Here is a 16,766-nt window from a genome sequence, read left to right on the forward strand (position 1 = left end):
TAATGCCAAGTAGAAATAAAGAATGAAGAGGAAGTGTACTTCTTCTTGTCCGAGGGACATTTTTCTGGTTCATGATGAATACAATTGAAAATGAATTTGAGTTTAAATCCATATTTTGCAGGTTCTTAAACATCGTTTGTACACGTCCAGAGGAAGAATTACATCATTGTTGTATATGTCGCTTCCTAACCCCCGTGGTGTCTGTTTTGTTTTCTCAGGTTTGCAGACATGCTGGAACAAGCGGACGACATGGCCATCGACATTCCCCACATCTGGCTGTACCTGGGCGAGCTGCTCAGCCCGGCGCTGAAGGAAGGGGGCTTCTCTATGAGAGAGCTCTTTAGGTACGACACCCGTCACTCACTGCATACTCGAGCAGAAAACCTACTAAAAATGCAGTCAAATTTGGTGCGTTTGGTCAGAATATATCAGACCAGTTGGCATCGTGTGCACAGATGAAATTTGTGTTCGCCACCACAGAACAACATTTTGATCAATATTTTCCTTGATGAACATAATTACATGTTTCTTGTTCTTCGGGCAACATTTTTCTAGTTCGTGTTCCTCTTCTCTGTTCTCAATTCCTGGATTAATTGTAGGCTTTACTAAAGTTTAAGATACATGGAGGAAACTTTACCGGGCTCTTATGGCTGCACAGCAAATAGTCTCAAGTGTTTCATTGTGTTATTAAACTTCTCCATTCATCTGTTTGTTCACAGTGAACTAAGCAAACCTTTGCTTCCTGTGGGAAGAGCTGGGATCTTAATCTCTGAAATACTGCACATACTATGCAAACAAATGGTAAGCAACACGTTCAATCTTCAGTTGAGTAATTAAGTTACCTATTATAAAGCCAGTGGACTTTAATCAATAGCTCCATTGTAGTTGTACACATGTAATGGATGATGTTCACTTAAGTCTATCAAGGTGATATTTTGGTGAAATGGATTTGAATGTAAGGACAAAAAAAATGCACTTTCATTGTTGCTCTACGATTGATTTTTCCTATTTATTTACTACATAAATCAAATCATGGACATGTTGTTGATTTGTAGCCAATTTTGGCTGAATCGGCTCTTTAAAATCTTTTTACCTGGAGACCAGAGAGAAAATAAATAAGATATATCAGAGAAGAGAGGTGCAATGTTGTCTCCTCTCGTCTCCACAGAGCCATAGGACTGTGGGTTCTTTGTGGAGGGAATCTGGCCTCAACTGGACCGACCTCCTGCCAGAGGAAGAGGACGTCCAGGCTTTCATCTCAGAACAGGTTTGTGATAAAGGCCTCCGCTCAAATCTAGATTATCAAAATTGTAGGAAATCTCAGTCACCAACATTTGGTTTTCTTGATACTATTGTAAAATAAGAAGTGGACAGAGAGTACATTATCCTCCGACCCCCCTCCTCACCTCATCTAACTCTTTTATTGTCACCTCCCCGTCGTGTCCCTGTCCTCTCGTCTCGATGCGACCAGAAACTCCAGTTCGTTCTGTTGGACGACTCCAGTCCTGAGGCGGCTCTGTCCAAAAAGATCTTGTCTCCTGAGGAGCTGAGCCAGCAGCTGGACAAACTCCTCCTGGAGGACATGGCCAGCGACGAGCAGATCTTTGACTGGGTGGAGGTATGAGAAGTGACACATTTCTTAGAGGAACAACTATGAAACTCTGCAAGCTAGTGACTTAAAACATTTAATAATAATATAACAAAACAACAACTTAGAGTTGTTTCCTGTTCTTTTGTAGCATAAATGCTAAGACGTGTTGAACCATGTGAAATTGACACATTGTGTGTGTTTTTCCCCCCTCTTCCTCCATTTCCCAGGCAACCCTAGATGAATCTCAGATGAGCTCGTCTCCCTTCCTGAGGGCTTTGATGACAGCTGTGTGTAAGGCAGCAGTGAAAGGTAAGCACTCCGCCACCTGGAGGAGCAACTCCTCTACCCTGCTGAAATGCCACCACTGATCTAATATCACTCACTCTCCATCCTGCTTTACCGAACAGATGATAACACCAACTGTCGAGTGGACACGGCCATCATCCAGTGGAGATTGCCTGTATTACTCAAGTACCTTAATTCAGACACTGAGCGACAGCTGCAAGCACTTTATGCACTTCAGGCGCTGATCGTCGCCCTCGATCAGCCTCCAAGTAAGTGCTGCATCTCGGTTTCATTAGGAGGAGGTGGGAGGAGAGAACTGTTATTTATCAGAGAAGACATAAATCATTTTAACCAATCTTATTGCAGAAAATGTAATCTCGGCACACGGTCCGTTTAGTAGCAGGTCTGAAGCCATCCATCATGTCGCATGATCTTCATCAGCAGATGGAGTTTGCCCGGTTGTCATGGAATTACAGATGCTCAAATTAAAAAATGTTCTGAGCACTTAGAGGACTGCTCGTCCGTGTCGGATTAAAAGTTCAGATTGAATTCATTCTTGACCTGGAGAAGGTAGTTTACAAATGTTTACATTTTCAACTAGATATTCAGATTATTCTAATCTGTAACATTAAAGCTTTGGTAGGTAAACCATCGTATAGATGAGAATATATTGAAATAAACAAAGTACCATAAATACTAAAGCTTAAACACAATAACACCGTGAAGTACAAAAACATGCAATTTAGATGTCATAACTTAAAGCTATCGAAGGACAGAAAGATCACTGATGCATCTTTGTCTTCCAGACCTTCTCCGGATGTTCTTTGACTGTCTGTATGACGAGGACGTGATCTCGGAGGACGCTTTCTACAAGTGGGAGACGAGCAAAGACCCTGCGGAGCAGGAGGGTAAAGGTGTGGCCCTCAAGTCTGTCACGGCCTTCTTCACCTGGCTGCGGGAGGCGGAGGAGGAGTCGGAAGACAATTGACGAGGGAGACACCCGGGGGACGCGACGTAGTAGAACTGCATCCTTACAGCAGAACAAACAAACTTTCAAAATGGGTGTGTGGGCAGGACGACATGTTTTACGGCTGGAATTTTTTTCTGCGGTACGGTTCGGAAAACATGCCGCCATTTTGAGTTTGGATTCCCACGGCGGAAGCACTAAATACCTGTATTATACATAGAAAATATTTTTGTTTTAAATTTTAACTTACTTTTGTTTTGTTACTTTTTAAGAAGAGACTTAAAAGCTACATAGGTTCTGGACTCTTTAATTTATTATTTTTTTAAGGACTGCAAATATGAAAGTTATTTAACATTTGCAGATGCTCACAAATGAGAACAACAGAAATAACAATATAATTAATTATAATAACAAAATAATAATTGTGAAATAAATGGCCTCCCTGGATTCTACACTGTTTGGTTTAAAACAGGGTAAAACAAAGTTATTTTGGGATGACGGGGAAGCAGAGATAAAAAGGAGAGGATGCACAGAAGCTATTAACGTTGTCCGTGTATGACGTTTTGAGGTCAAAGGTTATCTCCTAATAACCAGAAGGTGTTTCCCTCCGCCTTGGCTAGCTCTACGTTGATATGTACATACGCCTCGTGAGAGGCAGAGGTATGCATTCGAGAAGCGATGCAAGTCAGTCCACAGAACTGTCAAAACAAATGCAGATGAACAAACCGGATACATTGAAAATGAAACGAGCAAAAAATTGCAACATTAAAAAGCAAATGGCCAAGGTCGCTGAACGTGAAATGCTTGTAATACTTCAGACCTACAGAGCAGATTAAAGCTTGTAAATACATTAAAGACAAAAAAGGTATTTAAAATTGCTCATTGTCGTGATTTGTTTGGTCGGTGTTTGAAGATGAAGGTTGCCAGATTTGTTTCTTTTGGAAGTATGTGCGTCTGTGTGTTCGTTCTGTTTTCCCGTTTTTGGGTAACACCTCAGCATCCTCAGAGGAGCAGCTGTATGATGCGGCACCAAGAGCCGCTGGAGTCACTGTGAGCCACCGATTTGTTCTGCTGAGACAATTAAAGCATCGACAAATGTTATGAATTAACTCCCAACTTGTGCCTTTGGCTTTGAAATAGTTGCAGCAGGTCCTTTTGTCTTGTAATTGACTGCACTTTTTTTTCAATATGTTTTATTTTATTTAGATAAATATATCTTTGGGTCTAGATTGTGTATAGATCTAGGCATTCATATTACAATGTCTGCGTGATCACATGCTGATCAGATCACATATGGGGCTGGCCTTATCCATATCTCATGCATTTGCTCGTCTTTACGGCAGTTGACTTGATTTTGAATCACCCACAAATAATTTTCGGCACCCAGTGTGAACATGGAGACTTGAGCTGACACGATTAATAGATTGGTCGATTGACTGATGATTGATTGAAAATGTCAGCTTCTTGATTGTGAGAATTTGCTGCTTTTCTGTTATTGTCACTCTGTCGTTGGGTTTTTGAATGTTCGGACAGCATAGACGATTTGAGGAAGTCAAATCAGGAAATTGTGACGAGCATTGTTCACAATTTTCAAAGACCAAACAATTAATCCATTCATTTTAAAAATAATAAGCAGATAATGGAACCTGAAAATAATAGCAACATCCATAGACTGTATATAAGAAGGTTGCATTCTTAATGGGGCTTCATTAGTGGTGAAATAGTCCGAATTTAAACTACACATGGAAAGCCAAAGTATATTTCTAATGTTGTCTGTCTATATTTTATTATGTGTATCCACTACTGTTCTGAATAAGAAAATGTGTGTTCGTCTTCATTTTAACTTTGTTAGACAACTACAGCTCCCATGAGTCTTTGCCACAGACGACCTCTCAAAACCTCATCAGGGCTGTAGTTTCTGAATGCTTATACGTTCATAATTGATTTATCTCGGTTGACTTGACGATGTGCTCAGATTGTGTTGAACTGTACGGTAGACGATATCAACGTAACTCAAAATAACGACAAACAATTACAGTACCATGTTGAGCTTTTAGAAACAATATCTAAAGAAATAAAAAAAAAAAACGTTGGTTTGCTAGCTAGCATCTTTTCCGTTAGCCTCGGTCGGCTACACAACGGAAGCGAGAAAGTCAAGAATTGATTTTAAAAGGTAAGTGTCGGCGGCCATGACAGTGGGGATCCTTCGACGTGCTCTGTGACGCTGCGACGTAACCAACGGTCCTAATGGGGCGGGGCTCGTAAACAGTGAAATCTAAATAAAGGATCGTGCAGAAATTTACTCCAAAGTAGCTCACTTTTTCTCCACTAGTAAGAGGTAAGTTCGATCCGTGTTATGTTGAGTCACTCTCTAAATGTGAAGTTGCACGGATGCGATGCTGGAAATGATGCGTAGGCTGCTGTCTCTAACTCAATGCAACTGAAATGAATTTCTGCCTTGTGCGACGCCATTACTGTGTATAAACCAACGGACAAAATGGCGAAATTGCCGAAAAAATTCTGGCAACTCATTTTCTGGCTCGTGTGTAAATTATCGAAATTTACTGGCAGAGACTGGCGGTTAAGCCAAAGAACATTGCACAGTCTTGAAGGTGGTTGCTTTTGGCGAATCACAAGTGCAGCACCCTTTCTTCTGTTTCCATGAGAATGGGGCCCAAATGAATGAAGTGGGTTTTACCATATCGCCATGTTTAACCACGCACGTACACAGGAATGGGCACCAAACCAGTGTTGTGTGCTAACGTGCTATTTGTGTCGTTCGTGTGCGTGTTTCATTTTCCTCGTCCAGGTTAATCTCGTGTGATGCCGATACGCCGAGTAGCAGCGACTCCGACCCCGGAGAAGGCCCCCTCCGCTGCAGCAGAGAAAGGTAAGGCTGGGGTCGTCCATCACCTGAACTAAAGGACCCGTGAGCGCGCAGTCATCGGCACTCATTAAAGCCAACACAGTGACTGTGGTCAGTCTGCAGAGGCATGTGTGGGCATGTTTTTATAACTGATAAAATGTCAGAATCGTATACAATATTTCTGCTGCTTACATGCAGACTTAAATCAGAATTGCATGATCTTTGAGTAAAACATGTGGATGTGTTTTGATAAGATGGCACGTTCAAAAAAAGTTCATAATACTGCATGAAACCCTTTTTAAAAAAAGGGAGAGAAAAAACATTTAGTTAGTGTAACATTTTGATTGCAAAAATCCCAACTGTCTTTAAAACATTGGTATTAAGTAATGTCCCTTAAGTCAAGTCCAGGCTAGAGTTCAAGCTTAGCTACAGCAGATGTGGCCAATCAGCAGCAATTGTGTACCACAGTGTGGAAGTTGGACAAAAACAAGGGGAATGTCATGCTGGAGAGGCGAAAGGTCCCGCACAACCGGAGCAGTAACATCAGCCTTTGGGTTTTTAGGAGAAAATACGGCAACGTGCACACGAAATTCTCAGACTTTTGTTGCATGTTGTAGACTGTCCTGTAAACCCTACACCAGCGTCCTGACGCAACATGGGTTGCAAGCGTTTATTTCTGGGCGCTAACGTTATAATCATGTATTTCTACATGCAGTGGCTCTCTTTTATAAATTGCCATGACTTTATTTCAATCAATTTCCAAAAGCAGAACAAAATAGAAAATGACAAAAGATGCTTCCACAGTGGAATGGTCAGTCAACTGCTAAATTTAAAAGAAGAAAAAAGTGATATTCTTAGCATTGTTGCACACATTTCCTCCTCACAGAGGCCGAGGCTTCCTCGGAAGAGTCACCCGCCGCCGAAGAGGAGCCGGCTGCACCGTCAGCCGCACCAGCCGAGGCCGAGGAGGCCCCGGCTGAGACGGAGCCCACAGAGAATGGGGAGAAAGCCGAAGAACCCGCAGAGGAGAAGGGAGAAGAAGGGACAGAGAAGCAAGAGTGAGTTTCACCAGAGAGCTAGTGTGCAACTGTGAATGCTGCGATATTTCACTTTGATAGCACTTTTATCTGTTTATATTATCCTTACCTCTGCTGGATAACAGCAGGCTGCTCCTCTCACGGTTGCAGTGTTGCAGCGCAGTGCCCGTCTAAAAAAAACCATGGCTGTTCAGAGCAGGCCGGGGGCTTGGCCTGTGGTCTTGCTGCTTGCAGCTTCCTCGAGAACCGCTCATACAAAATACTTTACACTCGACACGGCGCTCCGTTGGGTCCTGACACAAGAAACACATCTGCCGTGACGTAGTTGAATCACACACACACCCAAGTAGTGGTGCAACGGTTCAGATCGTGTCACGGATCATAGTCGCGTATCGGTCAAAAATCAGATCTACACAAAACAAAAAATGGAGCAAATATAACTCGTCCAGATCCCTGATCACATTTTCTTTTGCCGTTGACACTAATTGATGATCCAGATCCCTTTGTTGTTTGATTATAGCTGCTGGTCTACTCAGCTCCAGGATTTTTTTGCCACCGTCCCAAACAATATTACAACCACTCTGAAGTCCGTTTTTACTTTGTGTTTTTATGAAGAAGAACCCTAACAATCAGCTCTCCTCCCGTCACTTATAACACGGATTGGTTTTTTACAATGTAACATTATCAGAGACCAATACCGCAAACAGATATAGATTTATTATGATGTTTAGGTATGAAAAATATTGAATTTAAGTTACTATTCTAACTCATTGTATCTAAAAAATAACGTCCAAAAGGCAGCCAAAGCACGTAAAACAATATAGAACTCCATTGTATACTGCTAACTTAATGTGTACTTCTACTTCAGAGGAAAACTTTGTAGTACTACATTTACCTGACACAGAAATGCTACTAGTTAAGATTCAGATGTGATGCACAAAATATTACAATTTAAATAAAATATGTTGCATTGTTATTCATCAAACTATCCAGCACCACATTAAATAAAATAAAAGTTAATTGTACTGATCCCTCTTTCACTCTTCACTTGAAGTAAACATTTAACGCAGTACTTTTGATTGTACTGTATAAATAGTTTAAGAAGTTTTGAGTGGGCCCACTTCTTCTGCCACGGCAAACATTCCCAGTTAGAGAAAAGAAGTTAAGCTCGACGGCGGAAACCAAATCACAGAATATGCCCTCGAAAAAACCTGCACGCAAGTCACGCGCTGTCTGACACAAACGTGAAATCTCAGCTGAGGTCGTTTCCAAATAGGCGTATTAGTCACTTATTTTGACACTGCGGTTATGAAGTAGAGCATGGATTGATTTAGGCCAAATTGCACAAACTTTGACAAAAGCTCTCCATTGAGTCCCCAGCAAAACACCCGCCGAGTGGGACGTGGGTCGACTGAGCGATTCTCGAGATACGCGGAGTACACGCGGGGAGACGTTCCTGGCCTTTTAATTTAAATGTGACTCGTCACGGCCGCATATCAGACGGATGTATTGGTCCCTTTGTCCACAGTCTTAGGAATCCAGGAGGAAAGGACGTAAGCGTCACCAAAGACTGCCGATTTGTTACCAGCTCAGTTCACATCTGAAAAGTTCAAAGAAAGAAATCTACATGCATGCAGAACAATGCTAAAATTAATTTTGTTTATCCACAGAAATTCAGTAAAATATATTCTGGATTTAAAAACAATATATCTATATTTGTAGGTGACATTTCTAAAGCCTCGTAGACCTTTTTCTACGTTTCTCAAAAACATGTCCTCGGACGTTATAAAGAAACAAGTGGGGGGGAACTCACTATTATCTGTAGTTGATGAGGTATTAGTGACATTTAACCTGCCGTTCCTCGTTGATAGTTTCTCCTCCATCTCTTCTCACAGACCTCGACAAAGCACACATTGACTTTTCTGCACGTAGTACACTAGCATAGCACTCCAGGGAGGGTCCAATTACATGGTGATCATTAAGACGGATGTTCTCAAACTTCATTTTGTCTTTCCCATCGGTGACAAAGGGACAAATGCAAGGACTGCGCGGCTGGACAGTGTGCAACACACTGCTATGTTCTCCTACTAAGGTGAGGATGTGATATAGATAAGGGTGGTAAAAATCACAGTGAAATATCGCTTCCAAAGGATCGAACCACTTCACTGAACTTGTGTCTTGCTCCTCCTCTTTGGCGGCAGGTTGAAGGATGGCTACAAGTACGTGAAAGCCAAAGCCAAGAAGGTGAAAAGGACGATTCCTGCGTGGGCTAGCGTCGCTGGCAGCAAAAAGCGTCCCGTTACCAACTTTGCAGGCACTCAATACAAAGTGGATAATATTCTCATCGAAGCTATTACGGTGTGTAGAAACCCTGTAAATCCATCAACGCAGTCGCTCACAGGGGTTGTTTTTTTTTTTTTACCGCTTTTTTCTTTTTTTAAATCTGATTTCTTGTCGTCTTTCTTTACAGTCTAGTAATGACAAGTCTGGAGTTTCATACCAGTCCTTCATGAAATTTATTCTGAAAAAATACCCGGAGATGGAGCTCAACAAGAAGAAGTTTCTCATCAAGAAAGCAATGAAGAAACATTTGGAAAAGGGAACCATCAAACAGGTACAGAATGTTATTTGGGGGCAAAACATCTTCTAATGTCGTACCTCTCCCATGCAAAGATATAGATAAAGGCATCAGCTCAAATCTGGAACATTAAGGAGAACAAATAAGATGAAAATGCAACGAATTGCTTCGTATCTGACTCGTTTTAACACCGGAGTCCTGTGGGGATTACGAGTTTGAATGGTGTTGCTGGAGTGTAAACCTCCCAAAATCCACTAAAGAGCCAGATGGAGCTGCTAACGTTAGCATCAGCACTTGATGGCATCCACAACCAGCTTCCTCACGGTGGAGAAATGCTACACGGTGGATGTGTTAGATGTGAACCGGTTCAACATAACTTCTAACTCCACAAATGTATTTTGAAATGCTGCTCAGTCTTGACGGTAGCGCTTCCTTCTGTAGGCTGTACGATAGTTAGCTGGACTAATGTTTGCAGCTAACGTTAGCTCCAGCACACACCGTGAAATCCTTTACTTTACCGTTGCTCACAAATTTCTAGTTTTGAAAGGTGTGAAACACTCAACAAACTTTACATTTCAGAGCTCCTTGTAAACGGCCTCAACCTTTTGTGAAATCCAAAGCTCGACAGTTTTTAGTGATTGGTCTATTTCACAGAAGCTCATTAAAGTGTGTAGGAACACAGGAGTGTGTCGGGTCTGCTTACTCTTGTTATTGATCTGTCTCTCACACAGCTGAAGGGTAAAGGCCTTTCAGGAACCTTCGCCATTGGGAAGCAGTCCTCCTCCACTAAGGTATGTCACAGCAAAGGTCGGTACTGATGTACAATAGTTAAGTGCCGGCCTATTTCTCAACATGGAGCAGCAACTTCCTGGAGATTCGGCTGGTTGTGTTTATGATTGTTTTGTACAGAATAAACAAACGTGGTAAAGCGTGAGTTAGAGGGTTCAGAGGTGCTGAGCCCTGTTTCAAGCCTCTTTGCTAAGCTAAGCTAACCAGCTGCTAGCGGTAGCTTCATATGTAATGGACAGAGATAACAGTGGTGTTGCTCTTCCTCTCATCTTAAGGCTAGAAAGCATATAAGCGTATTTCCCAAAGTGCATTGTTTCCTCATCGATGTCCAACTCTATCTATAGGACTGAGGAACACCGTAAGTAGTAGAACACAGTACAATATATCAGTAAGATCAAACATCTGTATCACAGTATTCTTTTAAGATTCTGGCTGTTATCGATATATCCACAGGTTATTTATTTTTTATTTGTGGCAAGACTGGGTCTTGTAAACAATTGTTATTGTGCAAACTGCAACATAGTCCAAAAAAGAACTAAAAATACAATTTTTCTTTTCTTTTTTTATTGTCTTCAAAACTAATTATTTAAATATATTGACACTAAGTACTGACCACAGGCCTGCTGTTGAAAAGTGTGCGACTGTACGTCGCTGCTGTTGGTACAATGTCAGGATAAGAGTTTGACTGAAGCAAAGACACAACTTCACTTTGAATCCAGTGTTTTAATCATTGAAATCGTCTCGACTGTCTATAGCTTTTAACCAAATGTCTATGCGTCACATTTTGTCGTGTGTGATAATAGTTTAACTGTTGTGTTGTAACTATGGCCGAGAAGGGTACGCAGTTATGGATCCCCTCTCGATACGCTATCTTCTGTAGTGCTGTTGTCCTGTGTGGCACTATGTGAACAATGTATATCATGTGGGAAATTGAAACCACCCAGCACTAGTTTCATAGATCTAATCCTGTTACTGGAGTAGTGTCAACAGTGTCCTTTTGTCATTTTCCAGTATGGGTCTCAGATGTGTTTGGTTGTAATTGTCATTCATGTTACCGGATGGTGTTGCAGAAACCAGCTGTGAGGGCCGAGGCTCTGGGAGATGCTCTTCCTCTCATCATCACTCGGCTCTGTGAGCCCAAAGAGGCCTCCTACTACCTGATCAAGAAATACCTGGAGCAGCACTTCCCCAACCTAAACATTAAAAACAGGTACGGACAATTCTTTTCCTGTCGAGTGTTTTGTGGAACTCTGCAGACAAGCAGCTGACAATCTATTTTTAATTCTAACAAGTGTTTAAAGTTACAAAAGTTTTAATCTGACCAACCATCAGAAAACCCACCATATTGAACTATTGAAGTTAAAGGGAATAGATGCAAGCAAGGCTGTAACCTGCAAAAGTTAAATATTTACCTTTAATTATTGATAAATGAATCGCTGATAAAAACTGCTATCGATCAACAGTCAATCAATTAAACAAAGTTTTTAAGAACTACAGACAACTAAATCATATATGCTCACTGAAGCTACACAGCTACACACTCCCCTTTAGAGGCTCAGTAACTTCTAAACATGGGTGTATAATGTTGTGTTATTAATGATTGTTGGATATATTAATGATTTAATGACTCCGGTCCGCCCTCAGGCCAGATCTACTGAAGTCAGCTCTGGTGAAGGCAGTCGAGAAAGGACATCTGGACCAAATCACTGGGAAAGGAGCCAATGGGACGTTCCAGGTAAAGCTCTATACAATACGGTCGAAGCTACGGATTCAGTGACGGGCTTACGACCTGATGTCCTAAAGAAAATGTTCATATCCCGACTGTCACAGCTGAAGCGTACCGGTAACCAGGTCCTGTTGAAGGGCAGCAACTTGGAGGAAGCCATCACAGCCGCCATCACAGCCATGAATGAACCTAAAACCTGCAGCACCACCACTCTGCGCAGATACCTCGTGGACGCAAACAAGGATAGAAAGGAGTACCAATTAGGTAAAACTCCTTCTCTCACTCTCTGACATCTGACTGTTTCCTCAAGTGATTAAAACAACGTGTTAAGTTTCAAATGATTGGTTTTCAGTTGGAAAAGAACACAAAATAGTGCTGTTTGATCTTCATGTTGAGTATAATGGATTCCAACAGTTTTCAATCGAGGAAGTAAATAAAAGCAACAATCCTCTTTGCTGTCCATCCATAGTGTTGCTATTTTGCAGACGCGCATAGTTTCACCCACACACTCACAAGGTCACCGTTCAAATTCACTTCAGTACACACACCAGTCATTGAACGCACCACTGTTCATAACACTGATTCTGACTGGGTTTAGTTCAGTGGTACATTCAGTCAGTTGGTGGGTCAAACTTAAGTTTTGCACAAAACTAGGCCTATAAAAGCACCGTTTTAAAGTGAATCAGACATTTTATTTTCGACTAATCACAATGCCTTAATGAGGAAGTAAAGTAACTGTATCTCAGCAAAGTGCTCTGAGCCACCAGGGAGGAGCTCCACTCCTAAAAGCTGCTGATTCTGTCTGAGAAATTGGTGATTCAGTATATTCAGCTGAAGATCTGTTCCCACGTGTGCTGCACACAAGATTAATCATAAGCATACGATCCCGTGGAGTTTTGGCTTGTGCTTTGGTTCTCGTGCATCCTAACGAAACCGTTTGTTTATTTGCTCTGTAAACAACATGCAAGACGAGCGAGCACTCGTAAAGCCACATGTTAAAAACACATGTTTGTGTCTCGATAATTCTGCAACAATCACAGTTAAGGTTCACAGATGTTGATTATACCACAGGACGGATGTGAAGGCGTCCGTAGATGTTTTTGACAAACTATTTATTCCATTGCAACAACATGAAGGAAAGTTGATCCCAGCTGCTGTTCCCTGCAGAGAAAGAAACAAACTTGTACCCACGTCTCCAGCTTACAAGAGGTTGATGTAGGAAAAGGTCACTTTCAGGACTTCTTTTGTTGAGTGTGCTTTCTTTTCATTTTCTAACCTTTAAAACCTAAGCGCGCTGCTCGACGAGATTTTGGTTACACGGTTTGTGGATCCTATATTGTCCCTAAAAGGAGAACTCTTTTCTTCAGTGGCCAGTCTGAGGAGGACCCTGACGAAGTGTAAAGTACTCGGCTGGATGGATCAGATCACCGGTCACGGCTTCACAGGAACCTACCAGCTCTCGTTCCCCTTCTACCCGAGGTACGGCAGCTACGTTTAGCATTATTTAAGCATTTCATGCTCGCAATTCCTTTTTTCTTCATCACACGTTGAATGGAAAGCCTACTGTATTGACTAAAGAAACTTTTAACCATGTGACAAAGTCTCATTTGTATTTCTGGTTTTAAAGCCCAGCTGATGAGAAGCTTTGGAGAAAATATTCGCCAAAAACAATGAAAGCCCTGATGGTTTAATTGTTCTCTTTAGCCCTACCATCCTGTACCCAGACAAGTTCAACGACCTTTCAAAGAAAAACCCACCACCCAAGCGGAGGCGGACGGTTGAATCTTCTGACGAGGAAGAGGAGGAGGAGGAGGAAGAAGAAGAAGAGGAGGAAGAAGAAGAAGAAGAAGAAGAAGAGTCTGAGGACGAAGCTCTCCCTCAGAGGAGGTGGGTGAAAAACAAAAGAAATCTGTTCCTAGTATCCTTAACACAGGGTTGTGTTGTGCAGGCAGTTTCTCCATCATTTAGAAAGACACTCTGACAAGAGAAATGCCTGAACGCCGACTCGAAACCGCAAATCTACGTGGACTTTTTGATCCCAGTCGCGCGTGCGCGGACCAGGAGGCTGGTGAATAAACAATTCAAAATAAAATACAAATTTGAGAAGTTTTAAGTTACATGAAACGAAACATTTTAAATGACAGAGCACAAAAAGGGAATTAAACCTGAACATTTTCACACACATGCATCATATTACACACTGATGTAAATGTCTTCATGGTTTAGGCTGTGAACAATTACCAGAAGAAGCATTATATTTTAATATTACACCATATATTTTCTGTTCAGACCTATTAAGTTTACTTGTTGGAGTGGAATGGTTTTATTGTCGACAGCCATTTTTGAACATTTTGACAACATGGATGGAAATGCTGTCCATCTAAATGAATGTGTGCTTTGAGTCTGTGTGCAGGCGTTACTCTTTTATTTCATGCAGCCACATGTGATGTTGATAGTCCCACTACTTCTACTCAAGTTAAAGCTCCCTTTTTTAAATTGCTTTTAGAAAATCTCAAAAGAGGCCTCCACCCAAGGCTCGCCGTCCCCCACCAGCCAAGAAGTCCCGGAGCTCTAGTCAGTCGAAAGCTAAAGGCAGGGGACGCTCCCTCGCAAAGAAGTCTCCTGCCAAGAAAGCAGCGTCTTCGGCCAAGCGAGGGGGAAGGAAACCATCGGCCTCTAAGAAGGAATCCACACCGCCTCCTAAAGCCACGCCCGTCAAGAGAGGGGCTCCTGCGAGAAAGCCCAAAACGCCAGCCGTTAAGAAGCTGGCCAAAAGGGGGGCCAAGCGACCGGTGTCCAGAGAGTCGTCCCCCGAGGAGGCCGTAGTCACAAAGGAGACGACGAGGAGCGGGTCCAAGCGGTCGAAGCCTGAGGAGTCGTCCCCAAAGGAGCCCGCGGTTAAAAAGGCGGCGACCAAAGGTGGGTCCAAGCGGGCCGCGCCCGAAGAGACATCCCCAGCAAAAGCAGTCAAAAAGGGGGCAGCGAAGAGCACCAAGCGGTCCACCCGCAAGTCCAAGAGAGGAAAATACTGAGCCCAGGAGAGCCTTTCATGAACTGGGCCGCTCTGAATCTGCAGCAGTTTGCCGCGTTTCAATGCTCTCTTTTGATCAGTTTCTCCCTTTTTAACAGGGCGGTAGTTTTTATTTTTTTTATTTGATTTTTTTATTTCTATTGTAGATTTAATGTTATCCTTCCAAGTTTTACTGTACACTGAAAGTTTTTGGATTTCCTTTTTAATAATGTGTAGAAAAGCTCAGTTTGTGTTGCCGTTAAATCAGAAGTGTGACCAGCTGCCAGATCGGGAAAAAGATGGAACCATGTAGTGACTTCCGTTTTTCTATCTGTTCCACACCCACTCTTTAGTCGTTGGCAGCACACGTTCCTAATATCAAATGAAGTGAGAGATCAGTGTTTGAGGGTTCATCTTAGTTTAAAATATGGGTTGAAAAGATGAAACCGTTCCTAATATTTTATAAAACACAGAATTTAAGGTTGTTGCCCTGTATCGTGGGATAAAACGTTATTGATCGTGCAGTACTGCATAAGAATTTGTATCCATCTTTTTAATTATATTGTTAATTATTATCATTTACAATGATTGATATTGGTTTATTTAAAACAACAAATGCCCTGAGAAAAGATTTGACAGGTTGAGGACTTAACAGAGGAGAAAACACTTGTTAGTATTCATTTCAAACACATTAGGAGAAAATGTCTTTTTGATACGCGTCTGTAACAAAAATATACATGAATGGATTTTATTGCTTCGCAGCTGTAACGCAGTACCAAACTGTAAGAGATGTGTGTTAATAAGAGAGGATAATAGCTCATACATACCCTGCATGCATGTATTCCCTGTGTTGTTAAGCTTTTTTTCCCAAGTCATTAATAAAATGGCTATATTTGTACTCTTGCTGTTTTTTTTTTAAATTTATTTTATTTACATGGAGAATTTCAAAATACACAGCACACTTTCCAGATTCCAGAATATAAAGATGTATCAATTATTAGTTTCCAGGTTTCTTCGTTGCACAAAGCTAAACGGTTCTGTTTGTGGGGCGACTGTGGCGAAGTGGACTATCTTTCAATCAGAGGATCGGCGGTTCAACCCCCGGTTCAGGCTCCACTGAACCGCATGTTGATGTGTCCTTGAGCAAGACACTTAACCCCAAAATACGGTGTAGAATTGTGATATAATCTGAATTGTAAGTCGCTTGGGATAAAAGCGTCTGCTAAATGACTAACGTAATAATGTTTAAAGATGTTACGCTCAGAGCGGCTGAGACGAGCAGGTGTCCTGAGGGTTGTAATCCAGAAAAACAACGAATAGTTAACAATAAATACAAAAACAAGGACATATTCAACTAAAAACATTAAGCATTTTAACATCCTCCTCATTGTTTAGTGGAGAGAATCATTGTTCTGTTTGAAGTGTGGAGATTTACTAATTTAATTGATGCATTTCACTTTGGATATTTATTTCTAAATTGTTGAAACTTCAGTGTGGGAGAGAGGTTCAAACATTTGGATGCATTGCTGTAAAGTACGTTTATATGTATTAGTTACTAAGGCATTTCTATCTCATACTACGTTTTACTTCTACTCAACTAATCAATAGTCAATATGAAACCTTTTACACTTATGTGTGTTTATATATCTGACCGCTATAATTACTGGTTACTTTACAGATATATAATGTACATACAAATGTATTTAAAGTTAACAAAATCAGAATTATTTTAGAATAAAGAATTAAACCAGTGGTTCTTGACCTCTTTGGCTTGTGACCACGCTAAACATCAGTGACCGTCTCAGATCTCTATAGAAGTTGTTTGCAGCTGCACCAAACAAATGCTTCCTCTCGAAACCTCTCAGAGGGTTTTAATGATATATCTAAGCATTCAATATGTAACCCCCCAAAAAAGGT

The 16,766-nt window shown here is 41.5% G+C and overlaps 2 protein-coding genes across 6 annotated transcripts in view; both read left to right on the plus strand.

The window, feature by feature from the left end:
• eif4g3a (eukaryotic translation initiation factor 4 gamma, 3a) overlaps positions 1–3,786 on the plus strand; it is a 45,758-nt gene extending 41,972 nt beyond the window's left edge. For all 4 annotated transcript variants that reach the window (XM_079186675.1, XM_079186676.1, XM_079186678.1 and 1 more), the window contains 7 exons: positions 219–344; positions 720–801; positions 1,169–1,267; positions 1,472–1,618; positions 1,819–1,900; positions 1,999–2,145; positions 2,683–3,786. In XM_079186675.1, the coding sequence (XP_079042801.1) occupies positions 219–344; positions 720–801; positions 1,169–1,267; positions 1,472–1,618; positions 1,819–1,900; positions 1,999–2,145; positions 2,683–2,864 (865 nt within the window). In that variant the 3' untranslated portion in view covers positions 2,865–3,786. The remainder of the gene's footprint in view (positions 1–218; positions 345–719; positions 802–1,168; positions 1,268–1,471; positions 1,619–1,818; positions 1,901–1,998; positions 2,146–2,682) is intronic.
• Positions 3,787–5,089: 1,303 nt separating this feature from the next.
• On the plus strand, positions 5,090–15,741 carry hp1bp3 (heterochromatin protein 1, binding protein 3). 2 transcript variants are annotated; one of them, XM_079186541.1, is made up of 13 exons: positions 5,090–5,181; positions 5,653–5,733; positions 6,596–6,767; positions 8,776–8,838; positions 8,948–9,104; positions 9,217–9,360; positions 10,056–10,115; positions 11,184–11,323; positions 11,758–11,848; positions 11,944–12,103; positions 13,207–13,318; positions 13,544–13,726; positions 14,346–15,741. In XM_079186541.1, the coding sequence occupies exons 2-13, from the start codon at positions 5,667–5,669 to the stop codon at positions 14,869–14,871; spliced, it is 1,875 nt and encodes a 624-aa protein (XP_079042667.1). In that variant the 5' UTR covers positions 5,090–5,181; positions 5,653–5,666; the 3' UTR covers positions 14,872–15,741. The 2 variants fall into 2 exon arrangements, with proteins under 2 accessions (XP_079042667.1, XP_079042668.1); XM_079186542.1 differs by lacking the exon at positions 8,776–8,838.
• The last annotated feature ends 1,025 nt before the right edge of the window (positions 15,742–16,766 follow it).

Source organism: Pholis gunnellus (assembly GCF_910591455.1).
Source record: "Pholis gunnellus genome assembly, chromosome: 3".
Classification (NCBI taxonomy): domain Eukaryota; kingdom Metazoa; phylum Chordata; class Actinopteri; order Perciformes; family Pholidae; genus Pholis; species Pholis gunnellus.

Bases quoted from the DNA above. Each gene is read 5' to 3' on its own strand.
- hp1bp3 (XM_079186541.1), top strand. From the start codon at position 5,667: ATGCCGATACGCCGAGTAGCAGCGACTCCGACCCCGGAGAAGGCCCCC. The intron at 9,105-9,216 runs GTGTGTAGAAAC...CTTTCTTTACAG, and splicing joins TTCTCATCGAAGCTATTACG to TCTAGTAATGACAAGTCTGG. The intron at 9,361-10,055 runs GTACAGAATGTT...TCTCTCACACAG, and splicing joins AAAAGGGAACCATCAAACAG to CTGAAGGGTAAAGGCCTTTC.